Raw genomic sequence first — 26,480 nt, 5'->3', positions numbered from 1 at the left:
TCAACCTGAAACATCACCTATTCATGTACTCCAGGGATGCTGCCTGACCTGCTGAGTTACTCCAGCATTACGTGCCTTTCCTTTGGCCTAACTCATCCATGCCGACACGATGCCCCATCTAAGCTAAACCTGTTTGCCCATGTTTGGCCCATATCCCTCTAAGTCTTTCCTATCCATGTAAAAGTACAATCAAGTGTAATAAAATGCCATTTCTGCAAATAATTAATCAATTGCTTGTGGCAAGGCCTGCAGCTTATGTTATAAATTGTGCCTCTGTGGTGGTGTTCTCAATAAAGATACAAGGATTCCAAGCTCTCCATGATTTGAGTACAAACTGGCCTAGCATTTCAGTGCAGTGTGAAAGAGGTGCTGCAAAGTATACATGGATGCATATTGGATGAGATATTTAACTGTCACAGTGTCTGTTAAATGCTGTCATAGTACATGCCTCAACTACCTGATCTGGCAGCTATTTCCATTTACCCACCAACCTTTGAGTGAAAAAGTTGCTCCTCAGATTCCTCTTAAATCTTGCCCCTTTCACCTTAAACCTCTGTCTAGTTCTTGATTCCCCTATCCTGGGTAAAAGTACATTCACCTTATCTATTTTCTCATGATTTTATACAGCTCAATAAGATCACCCTTCAGCCTCTTGTGCTCCAAGGAATTAAGTCCAAGGAAACAAACCATAAAAATAGCATAAACTGTTCTGAAAGGTAAAATATATTATTAGCATATTTGCTATATGCTTTGGCTACAGCAAGTACATGTAGATGGAGTTTTCAAAGTTATGTACATTTAATACTCTCCTGGCAGAGATGCCTTTCGGGATAAAGACAGCTGTGGAAATTATTCAACACATTGCTACACAGGTGCAGCATGCCTTTGAAGGAGTTAATGTTACAATAGAAACTTTGTTTTAGTCAGGATATTACACCAGAAGCATGACTAATAATGGAAAAATACTTATGTTAAATATGGTGGAAGACTGAAGTAATTATAACCTTGATACGTTGAAGTCATGGACACAGCAAAATTATTTGAAAAAAATGTAGCAATTAAGTAGCTGGGAACATCAAAGATCAAGAAACCACACGTGTTATCTGTTGGATATTTAGGTTGGGTCTTCTTACTTGTTAAGATGTTATTAAACTGCAAAACAACTTTCATGGAAAGGTTTCAAATGGCACACGACTAATGAAAGGAAACAATAGTTCTCAAGAAATATCCTACTTAGTAAAGAAAACTTTTGATGTTGAAATACTTAAATGTTCCCAAAGCAGTGAAGATGGTTCCAATTCAAAATGGCAAATGTGAAAATGTTCCCAATTCAGTACGATATGCTTTATATCTCAATAGAGTGATACCAAAATGCAAGTGGATATCTTATATGTAGTAGGTAGATGCAAAGTCTTTCAGAATTGCATCCATACAAAAGATTTTTTGGTTACAGATTATTATAAGCTTCTGAAGACAATTGTGAAAAAAGCCATTTAATTGAACTTTGATTGTTCTACCAACACTGGGTAAGAAATTGATGTTTATCGAATTTTGGATGAAATGTGGGAGCTGGGATGGGTGTTCAAGTATATTGTCAAGTAGTTGTTTAAAAACTTGGGGAGTCTGCCTGAAATTAGCATGATGCTCTTTGATGACTTTCCTCAGGATTTTACTTCTGTGCTTGGGCATTGCAAATTGGGGTCGTCTTATATTGCAAATAGACAATGGACAATAGTCAATAGGTGCAGGAGTAGGCCATTCGGCCCTTCGAACCAGTACCGCCATTCATAGAAACATAGAAACAAAGAAAATAGGTGCAGGAGGAGGCCATTTGGCCCTTAGAGCCAGCATCGCCTTTCATTGTGATCATGGCTGATCATCTACAATCAGTAACCTGTGCCAGCCTTCTCCCCATATCCCATGATTTCACTAGCCCCCAGAACTCTATCCAACTCTCTTTTAAATTCATCCAGTGAATTTGCCTCCACTGCTTTCTGAGGCTTGACTAATCCAATTCTTTGTGATCATGGCTGATCATCCCCGTTCCTGCCTTCTCCCCATACCCCCTGACTCCGCTATCATTAGGAGCTCTATCTAGCTCTCTCTTGAAAGCATCCAGAGAATCGGCCTCCACTGCCTTCTGAGGCAGAGAATTCCACAGAATTCCACTTTCTCTGGGTGAAAACATTTTTCCTCATCTTTGTTCTAAATGGCCTATCCCTTATTCTAAAACTGTGGCCCCTGGTTCTGGGCTCCCCAACATCGGGAACATGTTTCCTGCCTCTAGCGTGTCCAATCCCTTAATAATCTTATATGCTTCAATAGGATCCCCTCTCATACTTCTAAATTCCAGTGTACACAAGCCCAGTCGCTCCATTCTTAATAGACAATAGACAATAGACAATAGGTGCAGGAGTAGGCCATTCAGCCCTTCGAGCCAGCACCGCCATTCAATGCGATCATGGCTGATCACTATCAATCAGTACCCCGTTCCTGCCTTCTCCCCATACCCCCTCACTCCGCTATCCTTAAGAGCTCTATCCAGCTCTCTCTTGAAAGCATCCAACGAACTGGCCTCCACTGCCTTCTGAGGCAGAGAATTCCACACCTTCACCACCCTCTGACTGAAAAAGTTCTTCCTCATCTCCGTTCTAAATGGCCTACCCCTTATTCTCAAACTGTGGCCCCTTGTTCTGGACTCCCCCAACATTGGGAACATGTTATCTGCCTCTAATGTGTCCAATCCCCTAATTATCTTATATGTTTCAATAAGATCCCCCCTCATCCTTCTAAATTCCAGTGTATACAAGCCCAATCGCTCCAGCCTTTCAACATACGACAGTCCCGCCATTCCGGGAATTAATCTAGTGAACCTACGCTGCACGCCCTCCATAGCAAGAATATCCTTCCTCAAATTTGGAGACCAAAACTGCACACAGTACTCCAGGTGCGGTCTCACCAGGGCCCGGTACAACTGTAGAAGGACCTCTTTGCTCCTATACTCAACTCCTCTTGTTACGAAGGCCAACATTCCATTGGCTTTCTTCACTGCCTGCTGAACCTGCATGCTTCCTTTCATTGACTGATGCACTAGGACACCCAGATCTCGTTGAACTCCCCCTCCTCCTAACTTGACACCATTCAGATAATAATCTGCCTTTCTATTCTTACTTCCAAAGTGAATAACCTCACACTTATCTACATTAAACTGCATCTGCCATGTATCCGCCCACTCACACAACCTGTCCAGGTCACCCTGCAGCCTTATTGCATCTTCCTCACAATTCACACTACCCCCCAACTTAGTATCATCTGCAAATTTGCTAATGGTACTTTTAATCCCTTCGTCTAAGTCATTAATGTATATCGTAAATAGCTGGGGTCCCAGCACCGAACCTTGCGGTACCCCACTGGTCACTGCCTGCCATTCCGAAAGGGACCCATTTATCCCCACTCTTTGCTTTCTGTCTGTTAACCAATTTTCTATCCATGTCAGTACCCTACCCCCAATACCATGTGCCCTAATTTTGCCCACTAATCTCCTATGTGGGACCTTGTCGAAGGCTTTCTGAAAGTCGAGGTACACCACATCCACTGACTCTCCCTTGTCAATTTTCCTAGTTACATCCTCAAAAAATTCCAGTAGATTTGTCAAGCATGATTTCCCCTTCGTAAATCCATGCTGACTCGGAACGATCCCGTTACTGCTATCCAAATGCTCAGCAATTTCGTCTTTTATAATTGACTCCAGCATTTTCCCCACCACTGATGTCAGACTAACTGGTCTATAATTACCCGTTTTCTCTCTCCCTCCTTTCTTAAAAAGTGGGATAACATTTGCTATTCTCCAATCCACAGGAACTGATCCTGAATCTATAGAACATTGAAAAATGATCTCCAATGCTTCCACTATTTCTAGAGCCACCTCCTTAAGTACTCTGGGATGCAGACCATCAGGCCCTGGGGATTTATCAGCCTTCAGTCCCATCAGTCTACCCAAAACCATTTCCTGCCTAATGTGGATTTCCTTCAGTTCCTCCATCACCCTAGGTTCTCCAGCCCCTAGAACATTTGGGAGATTGTGTGTATCTTCCTCAGCATATGACAGTCCCGGGAATTAACCTCATGAACCTACACTGCACTCCCTCAATAGTAAGAATGCCCTTCCTCAAATGTGGAGACCAAAACTGCACACAATACTCCAGGTGTGGTCTCACCAGGGCCCTGTACGACTGCAGAAGGACCTCTTTGCTCCTATACTCAACTCCTCGTGTTATGAAGGCCAATATGCCATTAGCTTTCTTCACTGCCTGTTGTACCTGAATGCTTACTTTCAGTGACTGATGTATAAGGACACCCAGATCTCGTTGTACTTCCCCTTTTCCTAACTTGACACCATTCAGATAATAATTTCCCTTCCTGTTCTTGCCACCAAAGTGGCTAACCTCACATTGATCCACATTAAGCTACATCTGCCATGCATCTGCCCACTCACACAACCTGTCCAAGTCACCCTGCATCCTCATAGGATCCTCCTCACTGTTCAAACTGCCATCCAGCTTTGTGTCATCTGCAAATTTGCTAATGTTAATTTTAATTCCTTCATCTAAATCATTAATGTATATTGTAAATAGCTGCGGTCCCAGCACCAAGCCCACTAGTCACTGCCTACCATTCTGAAAGAGACCCATTAATTCTTACTCTTTGTTTCCTGTCTGCCAACCAATTTTCTATCCATGTCAGTACCCTACCCCAATATCTTGTGCTCTAATTTTGCCCACTAATCTCCTATGTGGGACCTTATGAAAGGCTTTCTGAAAGTCCAGGTATACCACATCCACTGGCTTTCCCCAGTCAATTTTCCTAGTTACATCCTCAAAAAATTCCAGCAGATTAGTCAAGCATGATTTCCCCTTCGTAAATCCATGCTGACTCGGACCGATCCAGTTACTGCTATCCAAATGCTCCGCTATTTCATCTGTTATAATTGACTCCAGCATCTTCCCCACCACCGATGTCAGGCTCACTGGTCTATAATTCCCTGTTTTCTCTCTCCCTCCTTTCTTAAAAAGTGGGATAACATTAGCTACCCTCCAATCCACAGAAACTGATCCAGAATCTATAGAACATTGGAAAATGATCACCAATGCATCCACAATTGCTAGAGTCACCTCCTTAAGTATCCTGGGATGCAGACCATCAGGCCATGGGGATTTATCAGCCTTCAGTCCCATCAGTCTACCCAACACCATTTCCTGCCTAATGTGAATTTCCTTCAGTTCCTCTGCCATCCTAGGTCCTCTGGCCACTCGTATATCTGGGAGATTGTTTGTATCTTCCTTAGTGAAGACAGATCCAAAGTACCTGTTCAACTCGTCTGCCATTTCCTTGTTCCCCATAATAAATTCACCTGTTCCTGTCATCAAGGGACCCACATTTGTCTTAACTAATTTTTTCCTCTTAACATACCTAAAGAGGTTTTTACTATCCTCCTTTATATTCTTGGCTAGCTTACCTTCTTACCTCATCTTTTCGCCCCGTCTTGCCTTTTTAGTTATCTTCTGTTGCTCTTTAAAAGTTTCCCAATCCTCTGGCTCCCTTGACTTCCCTTGTCAGCCACAGTCACCTCTTACTCCCCTCAGAATCTTTCTTCCTGCTGCTTTCAGCCTTATAAAATAAACTACGGAGTGTGGGGATCATTGGAAAGGCGAGAGCTGCTGCAGAGAAAGCTGTGGTGAGCCACCTTCTTGAACTGATGTCGTACTTTTGCTTTCTACTTTTGCTTAAGTAGGGAGATTCAGCACTGAGTGCAGATGTGTAAATGACAGTATATTTCCAAGGCAGTGTGTAATCTGGATGGAAACCAGCAGATGATGGAATTCCAATGCATCCACTGCCCTTGTACTTCTTCACGGCAGAGACCACTGCCATAGGGGGAATATTAGAGTAGCTATGTGGCATGCACACAACGTGGCTGTCGAGCAAGGGAGTGGATGATGGGAATGTTTATGCTGGGTCCCATTTATCCAGCCTGCTCTGCCCTGGATGGTGTTGAGGCTCTTGAGTGTTGTTGAGCTGCCCACATTCAGACAAAAGGAGAATATTCCATTACACTCGACATTGTTTCTTGTAGATGGCGGAAAGGCTCTAGGGAATCAGGAGGTGAGGCAGTTACCACATGGGATTTAGCTTCCTGCTCTGTAGTTTGTCCAGTTAAATACTAGTTTGAGGCTGACCCCCCCCGGGTGTTAATGTTGGCGGATAAAATATCGGCAATGTTGTTGAATAACAATGGTGTGTGGTTGGTCGTTCCCTTGTTGGAGATGTTAGTTGCTTGTTTCATGTGCGGGATAAAGACTATTTGCTACCGATTAACCCTGAATATTGGCAAGTAATCATGGATTGTTTGAGGAACACTGAATAGAATTAAAATTTACATAATCATCACTGAACGTGATTAGGCCCAGGACGCTGAATTCTGCAATTCCAGCAGTGATTTTTTGGAGCAGAGATGATTAACCTTTAATTAATACAATCCTCTGCATGAAATATGATTAGGTGACATTTTGGGTCAGGACCGTTCTTCATACTACCCCCTACAATCAATCCGAAGAAGGATCCCGACCCGAAATGTCACCTATCCATGCTCTCCAGAGAGGCTGCCTGATCCGCCGAGTTTCTACAGCGCTCTTTGTCTTCTGTTGATTATGGGGTTGCTCAGAACCATCTGATCTGCACTTATGCAGCTTCATTAGGTTGACACCACAATATTAGATATTCCTGATATCCAACGCTCTCAGCGCTGGCTTGATGGAAATGGTAGAATTATGGATAATACATTTCTCTCTCTCTCTCAAGAGTACATTTTTTAAAAACTTTCAGTGCTTTTCCAACTGGTGTTCAATATGGATGGGCCAAGGTAGTAATAATTTGTTGAGGTGGAACAGCAGGCGATAATTAGTTTTCAGAGACTGTTGGAGGTGAGAGCAGAATAGCTAATGTTCTTTTTGACCACTTTGATGCCGGACTTCCTCCTGGCTACATATCATTACCACATGTCTCCACTAACCCCTCCAATTCCTCCCTTCTGTAACCTAACGTTCAGCATCGATGAGCTGTGCCAAAGGGTCTGTTTCTGTGCTGTACACCTCCGCAACTCTATGCAGGATGCAAAGAGCATTTGAAAAACTTTTTTTTTGTATTTTCCAACCCAATTGGGTTTTGAAATTTGTATTTGGAGTACTGCTCAGCAACACTCCGAAAACATTCAGTGTTTAAGAACAATTGGCTCACTCTGGTGATATTAGCCAGGAAGATCCCCATGAGACTAAGTCAATACTGATGGTTTTCCCTTGTTTCTAAGCTGGAGAGGGGCCTTCTTTATTTTAATTAAGTCTGCTGCAAATCTTGCCAAAAATGGATTTAAATAAAATGCCTAAGTGCAGCTATGTGTAGTTTAATTTGGAACTACAACACACATTCCCCCCCCCCCTGTTTTTGTCTGGCTGATGATGTGGAATGGTGGGAAGTGCAAAAATGGCTGCAAGTGGGTTTATTGTTCATGGCTGCAAACATGGATTGTGTGGTAGCCATGAATAGTAAGTCTACTTTCTGTCTGTGTGCTTAAAATAGATATACAGAAATATGTGTGTTCAATCAATTAATGGTTGCAATATTTTGTCAACGGGGCAATGAGGCAAATAAAAAGGTAGTGGTGGAAAATGGACTTCCTGAGCGGTGATCCTGAAAAAACAAATTGGCAAGCTTTGCAGACTTTACAAAGAGAGTGATGGGGCAGCAAATGTTGCCAATTTTTTCCTGATCTTCACGGACCTGGCTTACTATAGCACAGGCTGCATTCACCTAGGACAGATAAGGGGAAAAAAATAAACAAGCTCTCCATAATACTTGAAGATCAACCATCGAAGCAATGGCCAAGGAACCACACTAATGCCTTAGGTTAGGAAGTTCAACATGTCCGCAACAACCCTCACCAACTTCTACAGATGCATCGTAGAAAGCATTTCATCGGGATGAATTATAGCATGGTTTGGGAACATATCCATCCATGACCTCAAGAAATTGCAGAGTTGTGGACATAGCCCAGACCATCACGCAAACCAACCTCCCTTTCATTGACTCGATCTACACTTCACTCTGCCTTGGCAAGGCGATCAGCATAATCAAGGACCAGTCTCATCCTGGTCACTCTCTCTTCCCTCTCTCATCACGAGAGAGGTAAAGAAGTTTGAAAACACATACCTACAGGTTCACCGTTTCTTCCCGGCTGTTATCTCACCAGCTAGAGTGCTGGCGAGTCCCATCTACCTCACTGGAGATCTTTGAACTATCTTTAATTGGACTTTATCTAGTACTAAATGATATACCCTTTATCCTATATCTGTACACAGTAGACGGCTTGATTGTAATCATGTATTGTCTTTTTAGTGACTGGATAGCACGCAACAAAAAAAGCTTTTCACTGTACCCCGGTGACAATAATAAACGAAACTAAATTAAACTATGCACTTGTAGGGGTATGATTGCATATGACAGTGTTAATCAGAGCACAAGTTGGCACCAGAAACATGGCAACTCTTTGCTTACTGCCTCGGTGAATTCTACGATTTGTATACTTCAATCGTTGCACCTTTATCTCTGATTGTGCTTACCGACAGTATGATTTCCTGGATTGAATACAAAACTATGAATTTTCCTGAACCCTGGTGTATGCGACAATTATCATTGAATACAAGGTCTAATTATGTGTGTTTGGGTCCAATGTTCAATAAAAATATGTGCTATGATGTGCTAAACACCCCTAATCTTTAATGTTAAAGTATGAATAAATTGGCAATTATTTTTCATGCTTTAACCTCATTTACTCAATAGTTTTGTACAAAAAAGTCTAACGAAGTGCCAGTTTGTTTCTTGTTTTCATTGAATGCTCTCATGGTTAGTCTCCTAGTCTTAATGAGTGCAATGAAATAAAAAGCAATGAAGAAGTGTTCTATACTTCATCACATAAAGACTCTTCCAAGTCCTCAATAATAAAATATACTCTTGTTTTACTCAAAGCCTATTCCATTATCACTTCACAGTTGTGAATTATTTTGTGTTTACTACTGGAGGTCTTGCTAAACATATGGAAATTGAATCATTTCCCTACAAATATAATAGTTCACATTTTTATTCTGGATCTCACAATGAAAATATTTAGAAATTGATGCTCAAAAAACACAAGCTTTCATCTTTCTCATGCCAGTGTAATCAAACAGTTGAGCAATTTTCCCCAGTGCACAGTTCCTAGAAATAAGATGTTGCCAAGACTTGATGGCCTGAGCTGTAGATAGAGGCTGGGCAGATTTTATTCCTTGAAGCGCAGGAACCTGAGGGGTGATCTTACGGAGGTGTATAAGATCATGAGGGGAATAGATAGGGTGAATGCATAGTATAAGAAAATAACTGCAGATGCTGGTACAAATCGATTTATTCACAAAATGCTGGAGTAACTCAGCAGGTCAGGCAGCATCTCGGGAGAGAAGGAATGGGTGACGTTTCGGGTCGAGACCCTTCTTCAGACTGATGTCGGGGGTGGGACAAAGGAAGGATATAGGTGGAGACAGGAAGATAGAGGGAGATCTGGGAAGGAGGAGGGGAAGGGAATGCATAGAGTCTTTTACCCAGAGTAGGGGAATCAAGAACCAGTGGACATACAGTAGGTGTAAGGTGAGACTGGATAGGAATCTGAGGGACACAGTTTTCACACAGAGGGTGGTGGGTGTATGGAATGAGCTGCCAGAGGAGGTAGTTGAGGCAGATACTATAACAGCATTTTAAAGACTTTTGGAGAGGTACATCGATGGGAAAGGTTTAGAGGGATATGGGACAAAGACGGGGTGGTAAGTCTAGTGCAGTAGAAGCATCTTGGTTGGTATGGGCAAGTCGGGCCGAAGGGACTGTTTTGGTGCTGTATGACTCCACGACTCTATGTCATAAAATATATTTTTGGGGGAATTGGAAGGGCTTCAGGTAGGTCATTTTTTTTCACACATTCCATTGTTTCTGAGTAATTGTGCATATGGTTCTCAATAACTAAGTGGAGGAAATTGCCCATGAGTCAGACAGAAGAATCTGCGTGGAAGGATATCTAAAGTAACAGGGAAGGATTTGACTTTCCAGTCTTGAGCTTCCATAACCTGTAAAAACTCAGATCAACCCCTGGGTGTTTGGAGCACCCACCTGAATCGGTTGACCCACTGAAATACAAATCTTGGCCGTGTAATATACATGAGATTGGATGCAGCGATTGCTGTTTGCATGTCACTGGCTCAGTTGGATAAGAGCCAGCTGCAAGCAGGTTTGTGTTAGAGGGGAGCTGAACTGTCTCTCTGGGTTGCATTGAATCAGCCTGGGACATTGTCACTCTTCCTTAACCCTCCCCAAGGTTGGCGTTTGGCCTAGCAGTCCCCTGCTGCACATCAAAGTTCACCAGGGAAAGAATGTGCACAGATGAAGGACCCAGAAACCTCAGTAGTATCAAATCATCAAACTGCAACTGTTTTATTGTAATAATACAGTAAATCCATGACTATATTGTAGCTGTTAATTGTGTTCATAATACAAATATATTTTGGACTCCTCTTAATTATGTAAATTCTTATTAAGAAAGCATACCTTGGGAGTTGGAATTTTCTTAACTGGTTTTGTCTTAGATAGACGTTTAAGAGTGCCATAAAATCTTCTTTGATCTTCTGTGAGAACTGTAACTAAAGCCCCTTCTTTCCGTGACTGCATCAAAAGCAAAGGGAAATTCAGAAATGCATAAACTAAGACAACATCTTTACTTATTGCAGCACAGATTTTAGCTGTGATTACAGCATTTTAACAAAGTGTTGTCTGTTTTAGTGAGACTTACAATTTCTGTTGTGTTTTCTTTGACTTAACAGTACTCCCTCTGAGAATATCAATGACAAAGAAATATCTGCCTGTTTTCAATTACTGAATTATATATGACAACCCCTCATTCAACCCCATTCCCAACTTCAACATAAATAAACAAACAATGCGGTCTATGAGTCTCGACTAAATAACATTAAATTTAATTGCAGCAGCTAAAGATCAGGTTCAATAAAAAATAAACAAATAAGTTTGACTACATAATCTGATTCTAATAAACTTTGTTTTTAGCTCAGTGTACAATTGTGCTCATAAAATAATTAGCATGCATCACGCATGGTGAGATCTGGCTTGGGCATGAATGATGGAGATAATTTTCATTTGACTTGGGATGCGAACGGGACAGTAGACATTCAGTTCTGCCAGATTCCCGCCTATTTAAATCCCTGTTTGATTTTCTTGGAAGTGTTTTTGCAAGGATTAAGGGAGGGGGCATGCCATTTTCATGCCTGTGGATGTGCTAAACGCCGGGTCTCCTGATGGCCAACAAAAACTGGCAGAGTTAATTGCCTTGGCAAGAACTGCAATGAGCAGAGCATATAAAGGGTTAACTGTACTGGATCTTGTAAGGGCCTTCTTATGGCACATTTTAATTTCCAGCTGGAATGTGGACTTTGGGGCCAGGCCCAGTACTTTTCAAACTTAATTTAACCATGAATCATACCTCTTTTCACAAATAAAATGCATCAAGTTAAGAACATAGAACAGTACAGCAAAGGAAAGGGTCCTACAGCTCACAATGTGTGTGCTGAACATAAAGCCAAAACCAATGCTTATCTGCCTGCAAATAATCCATATCCCTCCATTTCATGCATATCCATGTGCCTATCCAAAAGCCCCTTTTTATGCCACAAGGTACTCACCACCCTCTGTGTAAAAACGTACTCTGCACATCTCCTTTACAATTTGGCCCCTCACTAAGCTACATCCTTTAGTATTTTATATTCCCATCCTGGGAAATAGACTCTGTCCACCCTACTATGCCCCACAAATTTTATATACTTCTATCAGGCGGCTTAACTCTTCTGCCAGTGGAAATAATTCATTCTTCTTTACTTTGTCTAACTCTTCATTATTTCAACTACTTCTGCCAATTCATCTCATCACAGTGCCTGCTCAAGGGATGAGAGTTCCAGCTTCTCCAGTCCACCCACATAATTCATATCACATACATCTTTTTATTAAATCGTCTCTGTTCTAGAGCTTTCAAATTATTTCTTCAAAGCAGAGGCCAGAATTGGTACATTACTCCTGCTTTTCAATGTTTCACGCTGCCTCCCATTTCCTTTCCCCTTAAAAACCTTAATGGCCCAGAAATGTATCTTTATGCTTATTTATCTTTATTTATTTATCTATTCATTTATTTATTTACATGTATCTACCAAATTATTTATTTATCTATTTATCCATCTATTTATCTATTTATTTATTTATCTATTTGATCCATTTATTTATCTATCTATCTATCTATCTATCTATCTATCTATCTATCTATCTATCTATCTATCTATCTATCTATCTATCTATCTATCTATCTGTCTGTCTGTCTGTCTGTCTGTCTGTCTGTCTGTCTGTCTGTCTGTCTGTCTGTCTGTCTGTCTGTCTGTCTGTCTGTCTGTCTGTCTATCTATTTATTTACCTGCTTATTTATGTATTTATCTCTATATTGATTTATTTATCAATCTATTATTTATCTATCTATTTATTTATCTATTTATCACGATATTTATTTATTCATTATCCTTATTAATTAATTTATTTATCGTCCTAATTAATTAATCAATTTGCTTATCGGTGCTGTTGGCAAGATCAACAATTATTGCTCATCCCTGATTACTTTTGAATGGTAAGGCTTGCAAAGCCATTTCAGAGCTGACCATATTGATTTGTCTGGAGTCACAGACAGTCCAGAACATATAAATAGGCAGATTTCCTTCCCTTGATTTTTGCGTTTTTGCTGGGACAAGTATTCCACAACACTTGTTCATCCTGCAACATCTCCACTGCCCATAATTATCTCCATTTCTGACTAGGCTTCCCACTCGACTGTCTCCACAGGTAGATCTACTTTCCAGACCTTCCATAGTCTTCACCTCACCACTATATTTTAGTGTTAGCTTCAGCGATAGAGCATGCAAACAGCTTGTTCAGTTCCGTCCGTTCAGACCAGCCATCCCCACACAACTAGTTCTATCTTGCAGATTAGGGACAATTTACAGAAGATAAATAACCTATGAACCTGCATGTCTTTGGAGTGTGGAAGGAAAGTGGAGCATGTGGAGAAAGCCCACATGGACACAGGAAGAACGTACAAACTCTGTACAGACAAGCACCCACAGACAGGATCGAATACGGGCCTCTGGCACTGTAAGGCAGCAGCTCTACCTCTGCTGTGCCACTGTGCCACCCCTGATAGTTCCATGATAATATGGTCCCAAAATATTTATTTTGCATTCTCCACTATCCCCTTTGGTGGAAAATTGGTGAGGAAAGAATTAGATGCATAATAGAATCATCGGGTCAAACAGCACAGAAACAGGCCCTCGGCCTAACCTGCCCATGCTGATCAAGATGGCCCATCTGCACTAGACCCATCTGCACTAGTCCCTCAACTACCTTCTCTGGCAGCTCATCCCATGCAACCACCACCTTCTATGTGAAAAGTGTAACAAGGCCTATCTACTCTTTGCAAAGCAGTTTGAGTAATGGAATTTTGAGGCTAAAGGTCTTTGCAAGAAACCTTCTGAAGTTCATGCCATAAGATCACAAGTGAAAAGAGCATAATTAGGCCATTCAGCCCATCAAGTCTACTCCTCCATTTAATCATGGCTGATCTATCTCTTCCTCCTAACCCCATTCCCCTGCCTTCTCCCCGTAACCTCTGACACCTGTACTAATCAAGAATCTATCTATCTCTGCCTTCAAAATATCCATTGACAGCTTTCACAGCCTTTTGATGCAAAGAATTCCACAGATTCACCACCCTCTGACTAAAGAAATTCCTCCTCATCTCCTTCCTAAAGGAATGTCCTCTAGCCCTCGACTCTCCCATGAGTGGAGGCATCCTCCCCATATCCAATATGGCCAAGCCTTTCACTACTCGGTACGTTTCAATGAGGTGCCCCGTCATTCTTCGAAACTCCAGCGAGTAAAGGCCCAATGCAGTCAAACACTCTTCATATGTTAACCCACTCATTCCTGGGATCAATCTTGTAAACCTCCTCTAGACCCTCTCCAGAGCCAGCCCATCTTTCCTCAGATATGGTGCCCAAAATTGCTGACTCAGCATTACATCCCTGTTTTTGTATTCTAGCCCTCTTGAAATAAATGCTAGCCTTTAATATTGAGGAAAGTCTATCACAGCTCTTCAAGTGCACTTTCGAGTACTTTTTAGATTTGGTGAAGATAATGCAGAAAGAGATACAGTAGAACATTAAATGAGAACAGCAACCATTATATACAGTAGATGTTTGCAGATACCACAGTAAGTGGAAATTTGATAATCAATATTTATGTATAAATAAAATAACAATTATTAGTCTGCATAGAAGAAAATTAAAATATACTTGTAGTACTCACCCTTTTATGCATGGTGTTGAAATTATCAATAATTATACCAATGAAAAGATTTAGAGTGAAAAATGTTCCAATGACAATAAAAGCTACAAAGTAGAAGAGGCAATATGGATTTGCACCCATTTCTGGTTGAAGGTCAATCTGCAGAAGATATTACAAATGCTATTATTCATTGTCCAACAGAAACATTAAAATGTATATTTCATTCAGCATCAGGAGTCTATTCAACACATTATGGTCAAAAATGGAATCTCCAGCCTAATCTGATCTCCCAGTTTCAGATCCATATCCCTGTAGCTACATTTCTTGAAGTGCACATCCAATTACTTTTTAAAAATAATAGGGTCTTGTGTCCATCACTTTTTCTGCCACCTGTATTTCTTGTGGTGATGTATTTTTCTTTGTGCCACTTATTTCATCTATAATGACAAACTATGCTAATTTCCTCAATTATTACTTTCTGCAGAAGCAGCATTGGTATATATCAATTAATTAATTAGTTTACATGATCAGCATTGCAACCAAATGAAACCTTTAAATATAAATGCAACACAAGTAAATACTAAATTAATCAATAAATTACACCGACGGTTCCTCAAATTAGGGACCAAATATGATATACGACCGAAAAAGGAGGAGTGTGGTAGGTCTACAGATCAGTGGTAGATCTGCAGATTACCACTGCTGGCAAAATACTCCGCCAATGGTTTTCACCCTCTTCCCCGTGAGTAGTTGTGGGTTTTTACAGATCTTTGCAGAATGTTCAATAATACAGGCTGTTCCTGATTGAAATCAGAAGAATGCATTCATCACTGCTAATAAAGGACGTCTGATTGCTTGCCAATGCCATTGCCTGCTTTCCTCAAATACGAGATATTAATGGGTCTTTGAAGTGCTGGTTATTATTAACATTTTTTATCAATATTTTTCCTAAGACCCATAAATCCATTTCATTGGTCTCAGTGGACCGTCTCAATGGGCCTTGCGTAACTCATAGCTTGCTGTCATCTGACATGAGGCTGATGGAGATGTGATGAATTGGCCGCTGATTTTTTCTCTTTGTCACAGACAGTACATGAGTCTAATTGACAGCTCGAGCCAGTAGCCTGTAAATTAATTTCTTGCTTTCTCAATGGTTCAACAAGTGGCTTTCTCTGGGCCACCTGGACAATTATTTTTACTGGTAGCTGACAAAGGAGATGCGGAACAATTTCTTTAGCCAGAGGATGGTGAATCTGTGCAATTTGTTGCCACAGACGGTTGTGGAGGACAAGTCATTGGGTAATTTTAAGGCGGAGATTGACAAGTCCTTGATTAGTATGGGTGTCAGGGGTTATGTGGAGAAGGCAGGAGGATGGGGTTGAGAGGAATAGATAGATCAGCCATGATTGAATGGTGGAGTAGACTCGATGGGCCAAATGGCCTAATTCTACTCCTATGACTTATGAACTTATGAAAGCTATATGTCGTGGTTGGATATGATGGGCGTCATTTTTCAGGGAGATGATCCTGCCCAGAGGATCCTCAGCTCTGAGGACGTAGGTTTAAGGTGAAGGGGGCAGATTTAATAGGAATCTCAGGGGTAACTTTATCATACAAAGGGTGATGGGTGTATGGAACAAGCTGCCAGAGGAGGTAGTTGAGGCTGGTACTATCGTAACGATTAAGAAACAATTAGACAGGTACAGCCAATGGATAGGACAAGTTCAGAGGAATATGGGCTAAAGGGTTCAAACAGAAGGGTTGGTATCTTAGATGTGAGAGAAAGTAGTGGGGAGTTGATAGGCAGTAATCCTTCCTTTAACATGTTTGAACTGATGTCATGAAACATTATGGAATCTGGATTTAATGTTGAGGACTCTGGAGCCAATTCTTCCCACCTGAATGCGATTGTACTGCCGACCCTGCTAGGTCTGTCCCAGGATTGAACCCTGGTCTACCGCTGCCCCATCGTGCTGGCCAGATCATGTCCAAATGTAGTACTAACCTAGTACTTCATCCATTGAACCATCTAGCCTTGTTTTGTCAGAGATTCACTCCTCCTCTACTAACTGTGGCGTGCCTAGATTTCATTACAATCACAAGGAAATTGGATGATTTGACTGGAGATTCAAAATTTGACTGGAGATTCAATCAATTATGAATTTATTTTACTATAAGATGGCATGAAAACATTATCATGATACTAATATGATAAAAAGAGAAATCTATATTACAAAGATCACTGAATTTTTTTAAATGAGCTTTCTTCATAAACGAACTGTTCCAAAGAAAAATAAGAAAACCTACCCCACGAGTATCAGCAGCATTTGCCATAATTTCTAACCAACCCTCGAATGTTGCCTGCAGATATAAAAGCAACAAAAAAAGATTAACATCTAAGTAAGTATGCCAAAATTATAATTGAAGTTGATCATTATCGTAGAACTAAATTGTCGTATTTTTTCTGATGAAGCATCCCAAACAGAAATAATGGCCAAGATCATTCTGGACGTGGCTCTTGCCTTGTTTTCATTGCCATATGGTACCTGCGGCCACACTAATCTTCTGCAGCCTGCAGGTCCCTATGCACTTGCAGCCTTGCTGCCGTGACCATCGCTCAAAATGGAGTGGCTGTCCACAAGCAGTGATTGCACTAAATGTAACAAAAAGGAACTGCAGATGTTGGTTTATACCATGCAAAGACTCAAAATAATTATTGAAACACAATTCTTGATTAGTACGGGTGTCAGGGGTAATGGGGAGAAGGCAGGAGAACGGGGTTAAGAGGGAAAGATAGATCAGCCATGATTGAATGGCGGAGTAGATTTGATGGGCCAAATAGCCTAATACTGCTCCTATGAACATGAAAATAGTGGAGTAACTCAATGGGTCATGCAGCAACTCTGGAGAGCATGGATAGGTGACTTTTTGGATCAGGACTCTGAAGAAGGGTCACCTATCCATGTTCTCTAGAGATGTTCAGTTTAGTTTAGAGATGCAGTGCAGAAACAGGTCCTTTAGCCCATCGAATCTACGCCGACCAGCGATCCCCGCACCTTAACATTATCCTACACTTAGGGACAATTTACATTTCTACCAACCCAATAAACCTACAAGCCTGTACGTCTTTGGAGTGTAGGAGGAAACCAACAATCTCGGAGAAAACTCACGCAGGTCACAGGGAGAATGTACAAACTCCGTACAGACAGCACCTGTAGTCAGGATCGAACCCAGGTCTCCGGCACTGTAAGGCTGCAACTCCACCACTGCACCACCCTGCTGCCCTCCAGCATTACTTCAGCATTGAGTATATTTGGCAGTGATTGGCTGGTGGAACCCAAGGCTCTTTCTGTTGGCCTTTTGTGTTCAATTATTTCTGAATGTTTTCGAAAATCAAAGACTTTTAAAGTAGTCGAAATAGATTTTAATACATGTAGTTCTGCAATAACGCTATAGTTGCATTCCTAAGAAACCGTGTGCTCTTGAAAATCATGTTATAAAAATAAGGAAAAGTGGGTTCACGGCTACAGGAGTTTCAGACATGCCATAACAATTTTTTTTCCCCCTGAGGGATTTTTAAAAATAAAAGTTTTTAAAAATAACTGCGTGTATTTTTGTTAGTGTTAGCAAAAGGCTGTACGTTACATTGTTTAATAGAGTAATATTGTACAAGGGTGAATAGAAGCGATCGCGAGTCAGTTTCAATGGCCTTGCATGGTGAAAGAAGCAGCTGCATTCTTCAGAGACGACCGTGTGTGGAGGTTACATGGAAATCTTTTTTTCCCCAAAACTGCTTGTTTTCTGTTTCCCAATTTTCAAAGTAAGTCTTAAATGATTCTCTAGTTCCTGATCAAAATTGCGTTATGCCAACAATACAAATAGTGTTTCCTAATTCCCTGATTGTGTTATATCCAAAGGCACACATTTATCATATGGGCAAGTTATTTCTAAATAAGATGTTGCAGTATTGTTTTCAGGTAATGGAACTAATTTTTAGTTTTGTTGTTTTGCTTCAAAAAAACGAGAATCCAAGGCTTCAGTACTTTCAACCAAAACACTGAGAAAAACTGTGCAATCCTGGGTGTCAGGAGGCAGGGGAATGGGGTTGAGAGGGAAAGATAGACCAGCTAGAATTCAATGGTGGAGTAAATTTGATGAGCCGAATGGCCTAATTCTGCTCCTATGACTTATGAACTTATGAAAATGCTTCACAGTCAGCAAAGCGTATTTCACCATTGCACAGTAGAAAATATAGCAATCAATTCCAACAAACAGCAACTTGACAAAAAAAAGACACAAAGTGCTGGAGTTACTCCAAAGACGTACAGGTATGTAGGTTAATTGACTGGGTAAAAAATGTTAAAAAAAAAATTTGTCCCTAGTGGGTGTAGGATAGTGTTAATGTACGGGGATCGCTGGGCGGCGCGGACTTGGTGGGTCGAAAAGGCCTGTTTCCGCGCTGTATATATATGATATGATATGATATGATACTCAGCAGGCCAGGCAGCATCTCTGGGGAATTGGATAGTTAATGGTTTGAGTCGGGACCCCTCTTCAGTCTAATTGTGGTGAGGGGAGGGGAAAAAAAGCTGAAAGACAGGAGGGGCAGGATAAAGCCTGGCAAGTGATAGGTGGATACAGGTGAGGGGAGTGTTTGATAGGCAGGAGGCTGGACATAGGCCAGAGATGAAAAGACAAAAGAAGACGAATGGATAGGAGTGTTGCAAACTGTGAAGCCAGAGGAAAGAATATAGGTGGAAGGGGATGGGGAGGGGAGAAATGTGTGTGAGTCCAGGTGGTGCACAGGTAATGGGGGGGGGGGGAGGGGGTGGAAGATGGGGGGGGGGGGGGGAGGGGGTGGAAGATGGGGGGGGGGGGGGGGTTGGGATGATGGGGCAGGGGAACGTTTGTAGAGTCGTTATCTAAAATTGCAGAATTCAATGATCATACTGTGGGGTTGCAAGCTACCTAAATGGAATATGAGGTACAGTTTCTTCTGTTTGTGTGTGGCCTCAGTCTAAAAATGGAGGAGGCACAGGATAGAATAGTCAGTATGGGAATGGAAAGGGGATTTAAAATGGTTAACAACCGAGAGATCCACCAGGCCTTGGTGCAGCAGGCACGAGCTTGACAAAATACTTGCCATCTCTACACTTGGTCTCACCGATGTAAAAGAGGCGGACATCGGGAACACCATATGCAGTTGATGAGGTTAGAGAAGGTGCGCGTGAATCTCTGTCTCACCTGGAGGGACTGCTGGGGCTTCATGGATTGATGTGTGAGAGGAGGTATAGGGACAGGTGTTACATCTCCTGTGGTTGCAGGGGAAAGTACCTGGGGAGGGGTGGTTTAGCTTAGGAAGGAACTGTAGATGCTGGTTTAAACTGGAGATAGACACAAAGTGCCGGAGTAACTCAACAGGACCGGCAGCATCTCTGGAGAGAAGGAATGGGTGACATTTCAGGTTGAGACCCTTCTTCAGACTGAGAGTCGGGGGGGGGAAGGGAAAACGAGAGCTAGAGACAGTGATGTAGAGAGATAAAGAACAAATGAATGAAAGATATGCAAAAAAGTAACGATGACAAACAATGATAAACAATGGCCTCCTCCAATAGCCATATTCCTTTATGATCATTTTTGCATATCTTTCATTCATTTGTTCTATATAGCTTCTACATCACCGTCTATATCTCTCGTTAACCTTTCCCCCGACTCTAAGTCTGAAGAAGGGTCTCGACCTGAATAATCCCCCATTCCATCTCCCCAGAGATACTGCCTGGCCCGCTGAGTTACTCCAGCACTTTGCATCTATTATCGGTGGTTTAGTTTAGTTTAGAGATGCAGCACGGAAACAGGCCCTTCGGCCCCTCCAGGTCTGCGCCGTCCAGCGATACCCGTACATTAGCACTATCCTCCAGACTGGGAACAATTTATCATTTACAGAAGCCAATTAACCTACAAACTTGTACGTCTTTGGAGTGCGGGAGGAAACCGGAGCACCTAGAGAAAACTCACGTGGTCACAGGCAGAACATACAAACTTCACCCAGCACCAGTAGTTAGGATCGAACCCAGGCCTCTGGCGCTTTAATGCAGCAACTCTACCGCTGCACCACAGTGCTGCCCTTGTTTGGGTGGGAAGGGATGAGTGAACCAAGGAATTGTGGACGGAGTGGTCCTTTCCCCCAGTTCTCTTCCCCTCCCCTACAATCAGTCTGAAGATGTGTCCCGACCAAAATGTCACTAATCCATGTTCTCCAAAGATGCTGCTTGAACCCTGTTACTCCAGCACTTTGTCTTTTTTTGTTAACCAGCAACTTCAGTTCCTTTTTTTTCTAGCAATGTGATAATGTGCCTTTTCAATGACATTAACATTAACAATCTCTCCCATGCCTCCATTGTCCCCACATTTGCCGCTAAGACTGGTCTCGCCAGCCACACTCAGGTTCACCAATGAAGACTGTAAAAGTTTGAAAGTCAACTGATTGTCTAGCAAAGGACTAGAACTTGGGTGGCATGGTGGCACAGTGGTAGAGTTGCTACCTAACAGTGCTTGCAGCACCGGAGACACGGGTTTGATCCTGGTGACGGGTGCTGCCTGTACGGAGTATGTACGTTCTCCCCGTGACCACGTGGGGTTTCTCCGAGATCTTCGGTTTTCTCCCACACTCCAAAGACGTACAGGCTTGTAGGTTAATTGGCTTGGGATTGTATACTTGGTCTAAGTGTAAATTGTCCCTAGTGTGTGTAGGCTTATGTTAATGTGCGGGGATCGCTGGTCGGCGCGGACTCGGTGGGCCGAAAGGCCTGTTTCCATGCTGTATCTCAAAACTAAACTAAACTAGTTTACCGGTGATCGATGCTCAGTCTGGACTCGGTTAGCCGAAGGGTTTGTTTCTATGCTCTATCTTTAAACTAAATTAAACTAAACATTTTCATTCAGTATTGAGGGAGAGCTCCATTGTTCACTGTTTAGGTGAATGAGTGAAATAGCAGAAATGGCTCCAAGAAGGAACTCAAAGTTCTCCTGCCCCATTCTCACACTATCAAACACATTAAGTGGCCATTTGCTGTCTGTGGGCCTTGGCTGCACGTTTGCATATGAACCAACTGTGATTCATTGGTTGTGAAGAGGTTGAGAATGTGCAAAATCATGAAAAAAGAATCCAAATTAATTTAACAAACCTTTCCTTTGGCAAATGATGTTAGAAAATCTCGAGTAGGGAATTATCACATCGCTTGAGCTTTACACCAGCTGGATTGTAAGTGAACCCAGATTTTTAAATAACAGTGACTTCACTAAAAAATAGTTATTCATTGACTGTGAAAGGCTTTGGCAAAATTGATTATTTGAAATGATCTGCACAATTGTATGTAATGAAAATTGACTGTTCATTAAGCTTAAAAATGTCACCCATCCAGCTCATAGATTCAAATATACATTTGTGAACCTGTAATTTCCACAATATTGTCAGTGTAACTTACAGCTAACAGCTCATGACTCACTTGAAGAAGTTCAAAGTGGGTCTTGAACAAAATAAGTGTTATTAGTAATTACATATTCATGTTAGAAAGAAACACATTATCTTAAGCCACTATCATATAACCGGGCTATAAATTGCACTACTCTATGAGTAATTTTTATGATTTCGTTTTTTAGTTGAGATACAGTGTGGAAACAGGCCCTTTGGCCCACCGAGTCTGTGTTGACCAGTGATCCCCGTACATTAGCACTATCCTATACACTAGAGATAATTTCCAATTCTTACCGAAGCCAATGAACCTGTATGTCTTTGGAGTGTGGGAGGGAACCAGAGCACCCAGAGAAAACCCATGCAGTCACGAGGGGCATGTACAAACTCCATACAGACAGCAACTGTAATCAAGATTGAAGACGGGTTTCCGATGCTGTACGACAGCAACTCAAGGTCGGCAGACGAGCGGCAGGTGAAGGAGCGAGTGCGGGGATTGGCTGCAGAAGTTAAAGCCTTGGTAAGTTTTCAAGAGCGGGTCATTTAAAAACCTGTCGGGGCCAGCCTGCAACACATACCTGCAAGTTCGGCAGAGGAGCAGCAGGCGAAGGAATGAGTGTGGTGATTGGCCGCAGAATCTAAATTAGCAAACTTGTAAATTAGCTAATTTGTAAAATTAGTTAATTGAACAGCAAATAAAAGTAGGCCTTGCTGTAGGGAGAGTGGCTTTGTTTAGGTGAAGCACCTTGGTGAGGCTGGACACAAAACTTATTCTGTTGAGTGTCACTGACCACTACACCTGCGGGAAATGTGTCCAGGTGTAGCTCAATGACCGAGTTAGGGAACTGGAGCAGCAGCTGGATGACAAAAGTTTCCTGGACAGGACCTACAGTCAGGTCGTCACTCCAAGTGCGCAGGAGGTGCAACGGGTAGGGACGGAAAGAAAGAGGATGAGGTGGGTGCAAGAGACCTTGGTGGAAGTTCCTCTTGCAAACAGGTACTTGGGAGCTGGAGGGGCAGACGACGCTTCCAGTCTGAGCGGCGGACAGGTCGGTGGCCCCAATCCTAGTGATGAGACTCGACCAGCGAGACTGACGTCAGGCAGAGCCATAGTGGTGGGTGACTCCATTATCAGAGGGACGGACAGGAGATTCTTTGGCAGCAGACGATACTCGAGGATGGTGTGTTGCCTCCCTGGTGCCAGGGTCAAAGATGTCTCGGACTGACTTCAGAACATCCTCAAGAGGGAAGGTGAGCAGCCGGAAGTAGTTGTGCATTTTGGCACAAACGACATCGGGAAGAAGAGGAAGGAGGTTTTGCAACGTGAGTTCGGAGAGTTGGGAAGAAGGCTGAAAAGCAGGACTACTAGGGTAGTTATCTCTGGATTGCTTCCTGTACCTCGTGCTGGTGAGGGCAGGAACAGGGAGATCAGGGATATGAATGTGTGGCTGAGGGGCTGGTGCAGGGAACAGGGATTTAGGTTTATAGATCGCTGGGATCTCTTCTGGGGTAGGGGTGACCTGTACAAAAGGGACGGGTTACATCTTAACTGGAGGGGGACCAACATTCTGGCAGGCAGGTATGCTAGTGCTACAAGGGTGGGTTTAAACTAAATAGCGGGGGGGAGGGGTTAACAAATTGGGAGTATAAGGGTGGAGTTAAAGGGGAAGAGAGTACAGGAAAAGTTAAGAAAGACAAAAGGTCAGGGGCAATAGTGACCGGTGTGAGAGGGGATTTATTCACAAAATGTTGGAGTAACTCAGCAGGTTAGGCAGCATCTCGGGAGAGAAGGAATGGGTGACGTTTTGGGTCGAGACCATTCTTCAGGTGAATATCGAAGTTAAAGTGTTGTATATGAATGCGTGAAGAATAAGAAATAAAGTGGATGAGCTTGAGGCTCAGTTAGAAATTGGTAAGTATGATGTTGTGGTAATTACAGAGACATGGCTACAAGAGGATCAGAGCTGGGAACTGAATATTCATGGATACACTTCCGATCGACAAAAGACAGACAGGTGGGCAGAGGGGGTGGGATAACTGTCGGTAGGGAATGAAATTCAGTCCCTTGCAAGGGGTGACATAGATTCAGAGTCCTTGTGGATAGAACTGAGAAATTGTAAGGGTAAAAAGACCCTAATGTGAGTTATCTGCAGGCCCCTAAGCAGTAGCCTGGATATAGGGTACAAGTAACATCAGGAGTTAAATTTGGCATGGAACAAAGGTGGTTATGGGAGATTTCAACATGCAGGTAGACAAGGAAAATCAGGTTGGTACTGGACCCCAAGAAAGGGAGTTTGTAGAGGGCCTTTGAGATGAATTCCTGAAGGAGCTTTTACTGGAGCCTACCAGGGAGAAGGCAATTCTGAATTTAGTGTTGTGTAATGAATCAGGTTTGATAAATTAACTCAAGGTAAATGAACCATTAGGAGGTAGTGATCATAATATGATGTTTTAATCTGCAATTTGAGAGGGAGAAGGTAAAATCAGAAGTGTCAGTATTGCAGTTGAACAAAAGGGACTATGGAGGCATGAGAGAGGAACTGGCCAAAGCTGACTGGAAAGGGACCCTCGCAGGGATGATGGTGAACAGCAAAGGCAGATATTTCTGGGAATAATCCAGAAGATGCAGGATCATTTCATTCCAAAAAGGAAGAAAGATTCTAAGGGGAGTAAGAGGTGACTGTGGCTGACAATGGAAGTCAAGGACAGTGTAAAAATAAAAGAGAAGACGTATAACATAGCAAAGATGAGCAGGAAGCCAGAGGATTGGGAAACTTTTAAAGATCAACAGAAGGTAACTAAAAAGGCAATGCAGGTAGAAAGGATGAAGTACGAAGGTAAGCTAACCAAGAATATAAAGGAGGATAGTAAAAGTTTCTTTAGGTATGTGTAGAGGAAAAAAATTAGTTCAGACAAATGTGGGTCCCGAAGACAAAAACAGGTGGATTTATTATGGAATTCAAGGAAATGGCAGACGAGTTGAAGAGGTACTTTGTTTGTGTCTTCCTTAGTGAAGACAGAACCAATCTCCCAGATGTAGCAGGGGACAGAGCACCTAGGGTGAAGGAAATTCACATTAGTCAGGAAATGGTGTTGGGTCGACTGATGGGACTGAAGACTGATAAATCCACAGGGCCTGATGGTCTGCATCCCAGGGAGGGAGGGAGGGAGAGAGAAAACAGGGAATTATAGACCAGTGAGCCTGACATCGGTGGTGGGGAAGATGCTGGAGTCAATTATAACAGATGAAATAGTGGCACATTTGGATAGCAGTAACAGGATCGGTCCGAGTCAGCATGGATTTACGAAGGGGAAATCATGCTTGACTAATCTTCTGGTATTTTTTAATGATGTAACTAGGAAATTGAACAAGGGGCAACCAGTGCATGTCGTGTACCTGAACTTTCAGAAAGCCTTTGATAAGGTCCTACATATGAGATTAGTGGGCAAAATTAGAGCACATGGTATTGGTGGTAAGAGTACTGACATGGATAGAAAATTGGTTGGCAGACAGGAAACAAAGAGTAGGGATTAATGGGTCCCTTTCAGAATGGCAGGCAATGACTAGTGGGGTACCGCAAGGCTCGGTGCTGGGACCGCAGCTATTTATAATATACATTCATGATTTAGATGAAGGGATTAAAAGTAACATTAGCAAATTTGCAGATGACACAAAACTAAGTGGCAGTGTGAACTGTGAGGAGGATGCTATGAGGATGCAGGGTGACTTGGACAGGTTGGGTGAGTGGGCAGATGCAGTTTAATGTGGATAAATGTGAGGTTTATCCACTTTGGTGGCAAAAACAGGAAGGCAGATGATTATCTGAATGGTGTCAAGTTAAGAAAAGGGGAAGTACAACGAGATCTGGGTGTCCTTGAACATCAGTCAATGAAAGTAAGCATACAGATACAGCACGCTGTGAAGAAAGCTAATGGCATGTTGGCCTTCATACCTCTAACAAGAGGAGTTGAGTCTAGGAGCAAAGAGGTTCTTCTGCAGTTGAACAGGGCCCTGGTGAGACCACACCTGGAGTATTGTGTGCAGTTTTGGTCTCAATTTGAGGAAGGACATTCTTGCAATTGAGGGAGTACAGCGTAGGTTCACGAGGTTAATTCCCGGAATGGCAGGACTGTCGTACGTTGAAAGACTGGAGCGACTGGGCTTGTATACTCTGGAATTTAGAAGGATTAGAGGGGATCATTGAAACATATAAGATTATTAAGGGATTGGACACGCTTGAGGCAGGAACCATGTTCCCGATGCTGGGGGGAATCCAGAACCAGGCGCCACTGATTAAGAATAGGGGTTGGCCATTTAGGACTGAGATGATGTAAAAACTTTTTCACCCAGAGAGCTGTGTATCTGGAATTCTCTGCCTCAGAAGGCAGGCCAATTCTCTGGATGCTTTCAAGAGAGAGTTAGATAGAGGTCTTAAAGGTAGCGGAGTCAAGGGATATGGGGAGAAGGCAGGAACGGGGTACTGATTTTGGA

At 42.4% G+C, this 26,480-nt stretch overlaps 1 protein-coding gene across 1 annotated transcript in view; it reads right to left on the bottom strand.

Annotated features, from left to right (window-relative positions):
* LOC144598275 (sodium channel protein type 4 subunit alpha-like) overlaps positions 1 to 26,480 on the bottom strand; it is a 131,436-nt gene that overhangs the window by 22,350 nt on the left and 82,606 nt on the right. Inside the window, exons 12-15 of the mRNA XM_078408636.1 lie at positions 16,825 to 16,878; positions 14,539 to 14,676; positions 12,886 to 12,916; positions 10,678 to 10,763 (exon numbers count right to left, since the gene is read on the bottom strand). Of these exons, the coding sequence (XP_078264762.1) occupies positions 10,678 to 10,763; positions 12,886 to 12,916; positions 14,539 to 14,676; positions 16,825 to 16,878 (309 nt within the window). The remainder of the gene's footprint in view (positions 1 to 10,677; positions 10,764 to 12,885; positions 12,917 to 14,538; positions 14,677 to 16,824; positions 16,879 to 26,480) is intronic.

This window comes from Rhinoraja longicauda, chromosome 1 (assembly GCF_053455715.1).
Source record: "Rhinoraja longicauda isolate Sanriku21f chromosome 1, sRhiLon1.1, whole genome shotgun sequence".
In the NCBI taxonomy this organism is placed as follows: Eukaryota; Metazoa; Chordata; class Chondrichthyes; order Rajiformes; family Arhynchobatidae; genus Rhinoraja; species Rhinoraja longicauda.
Note: the sequence above shows the minus strand (reverse complement) of the source record. Positions and strands in the feature narration are given on the sequence as shown.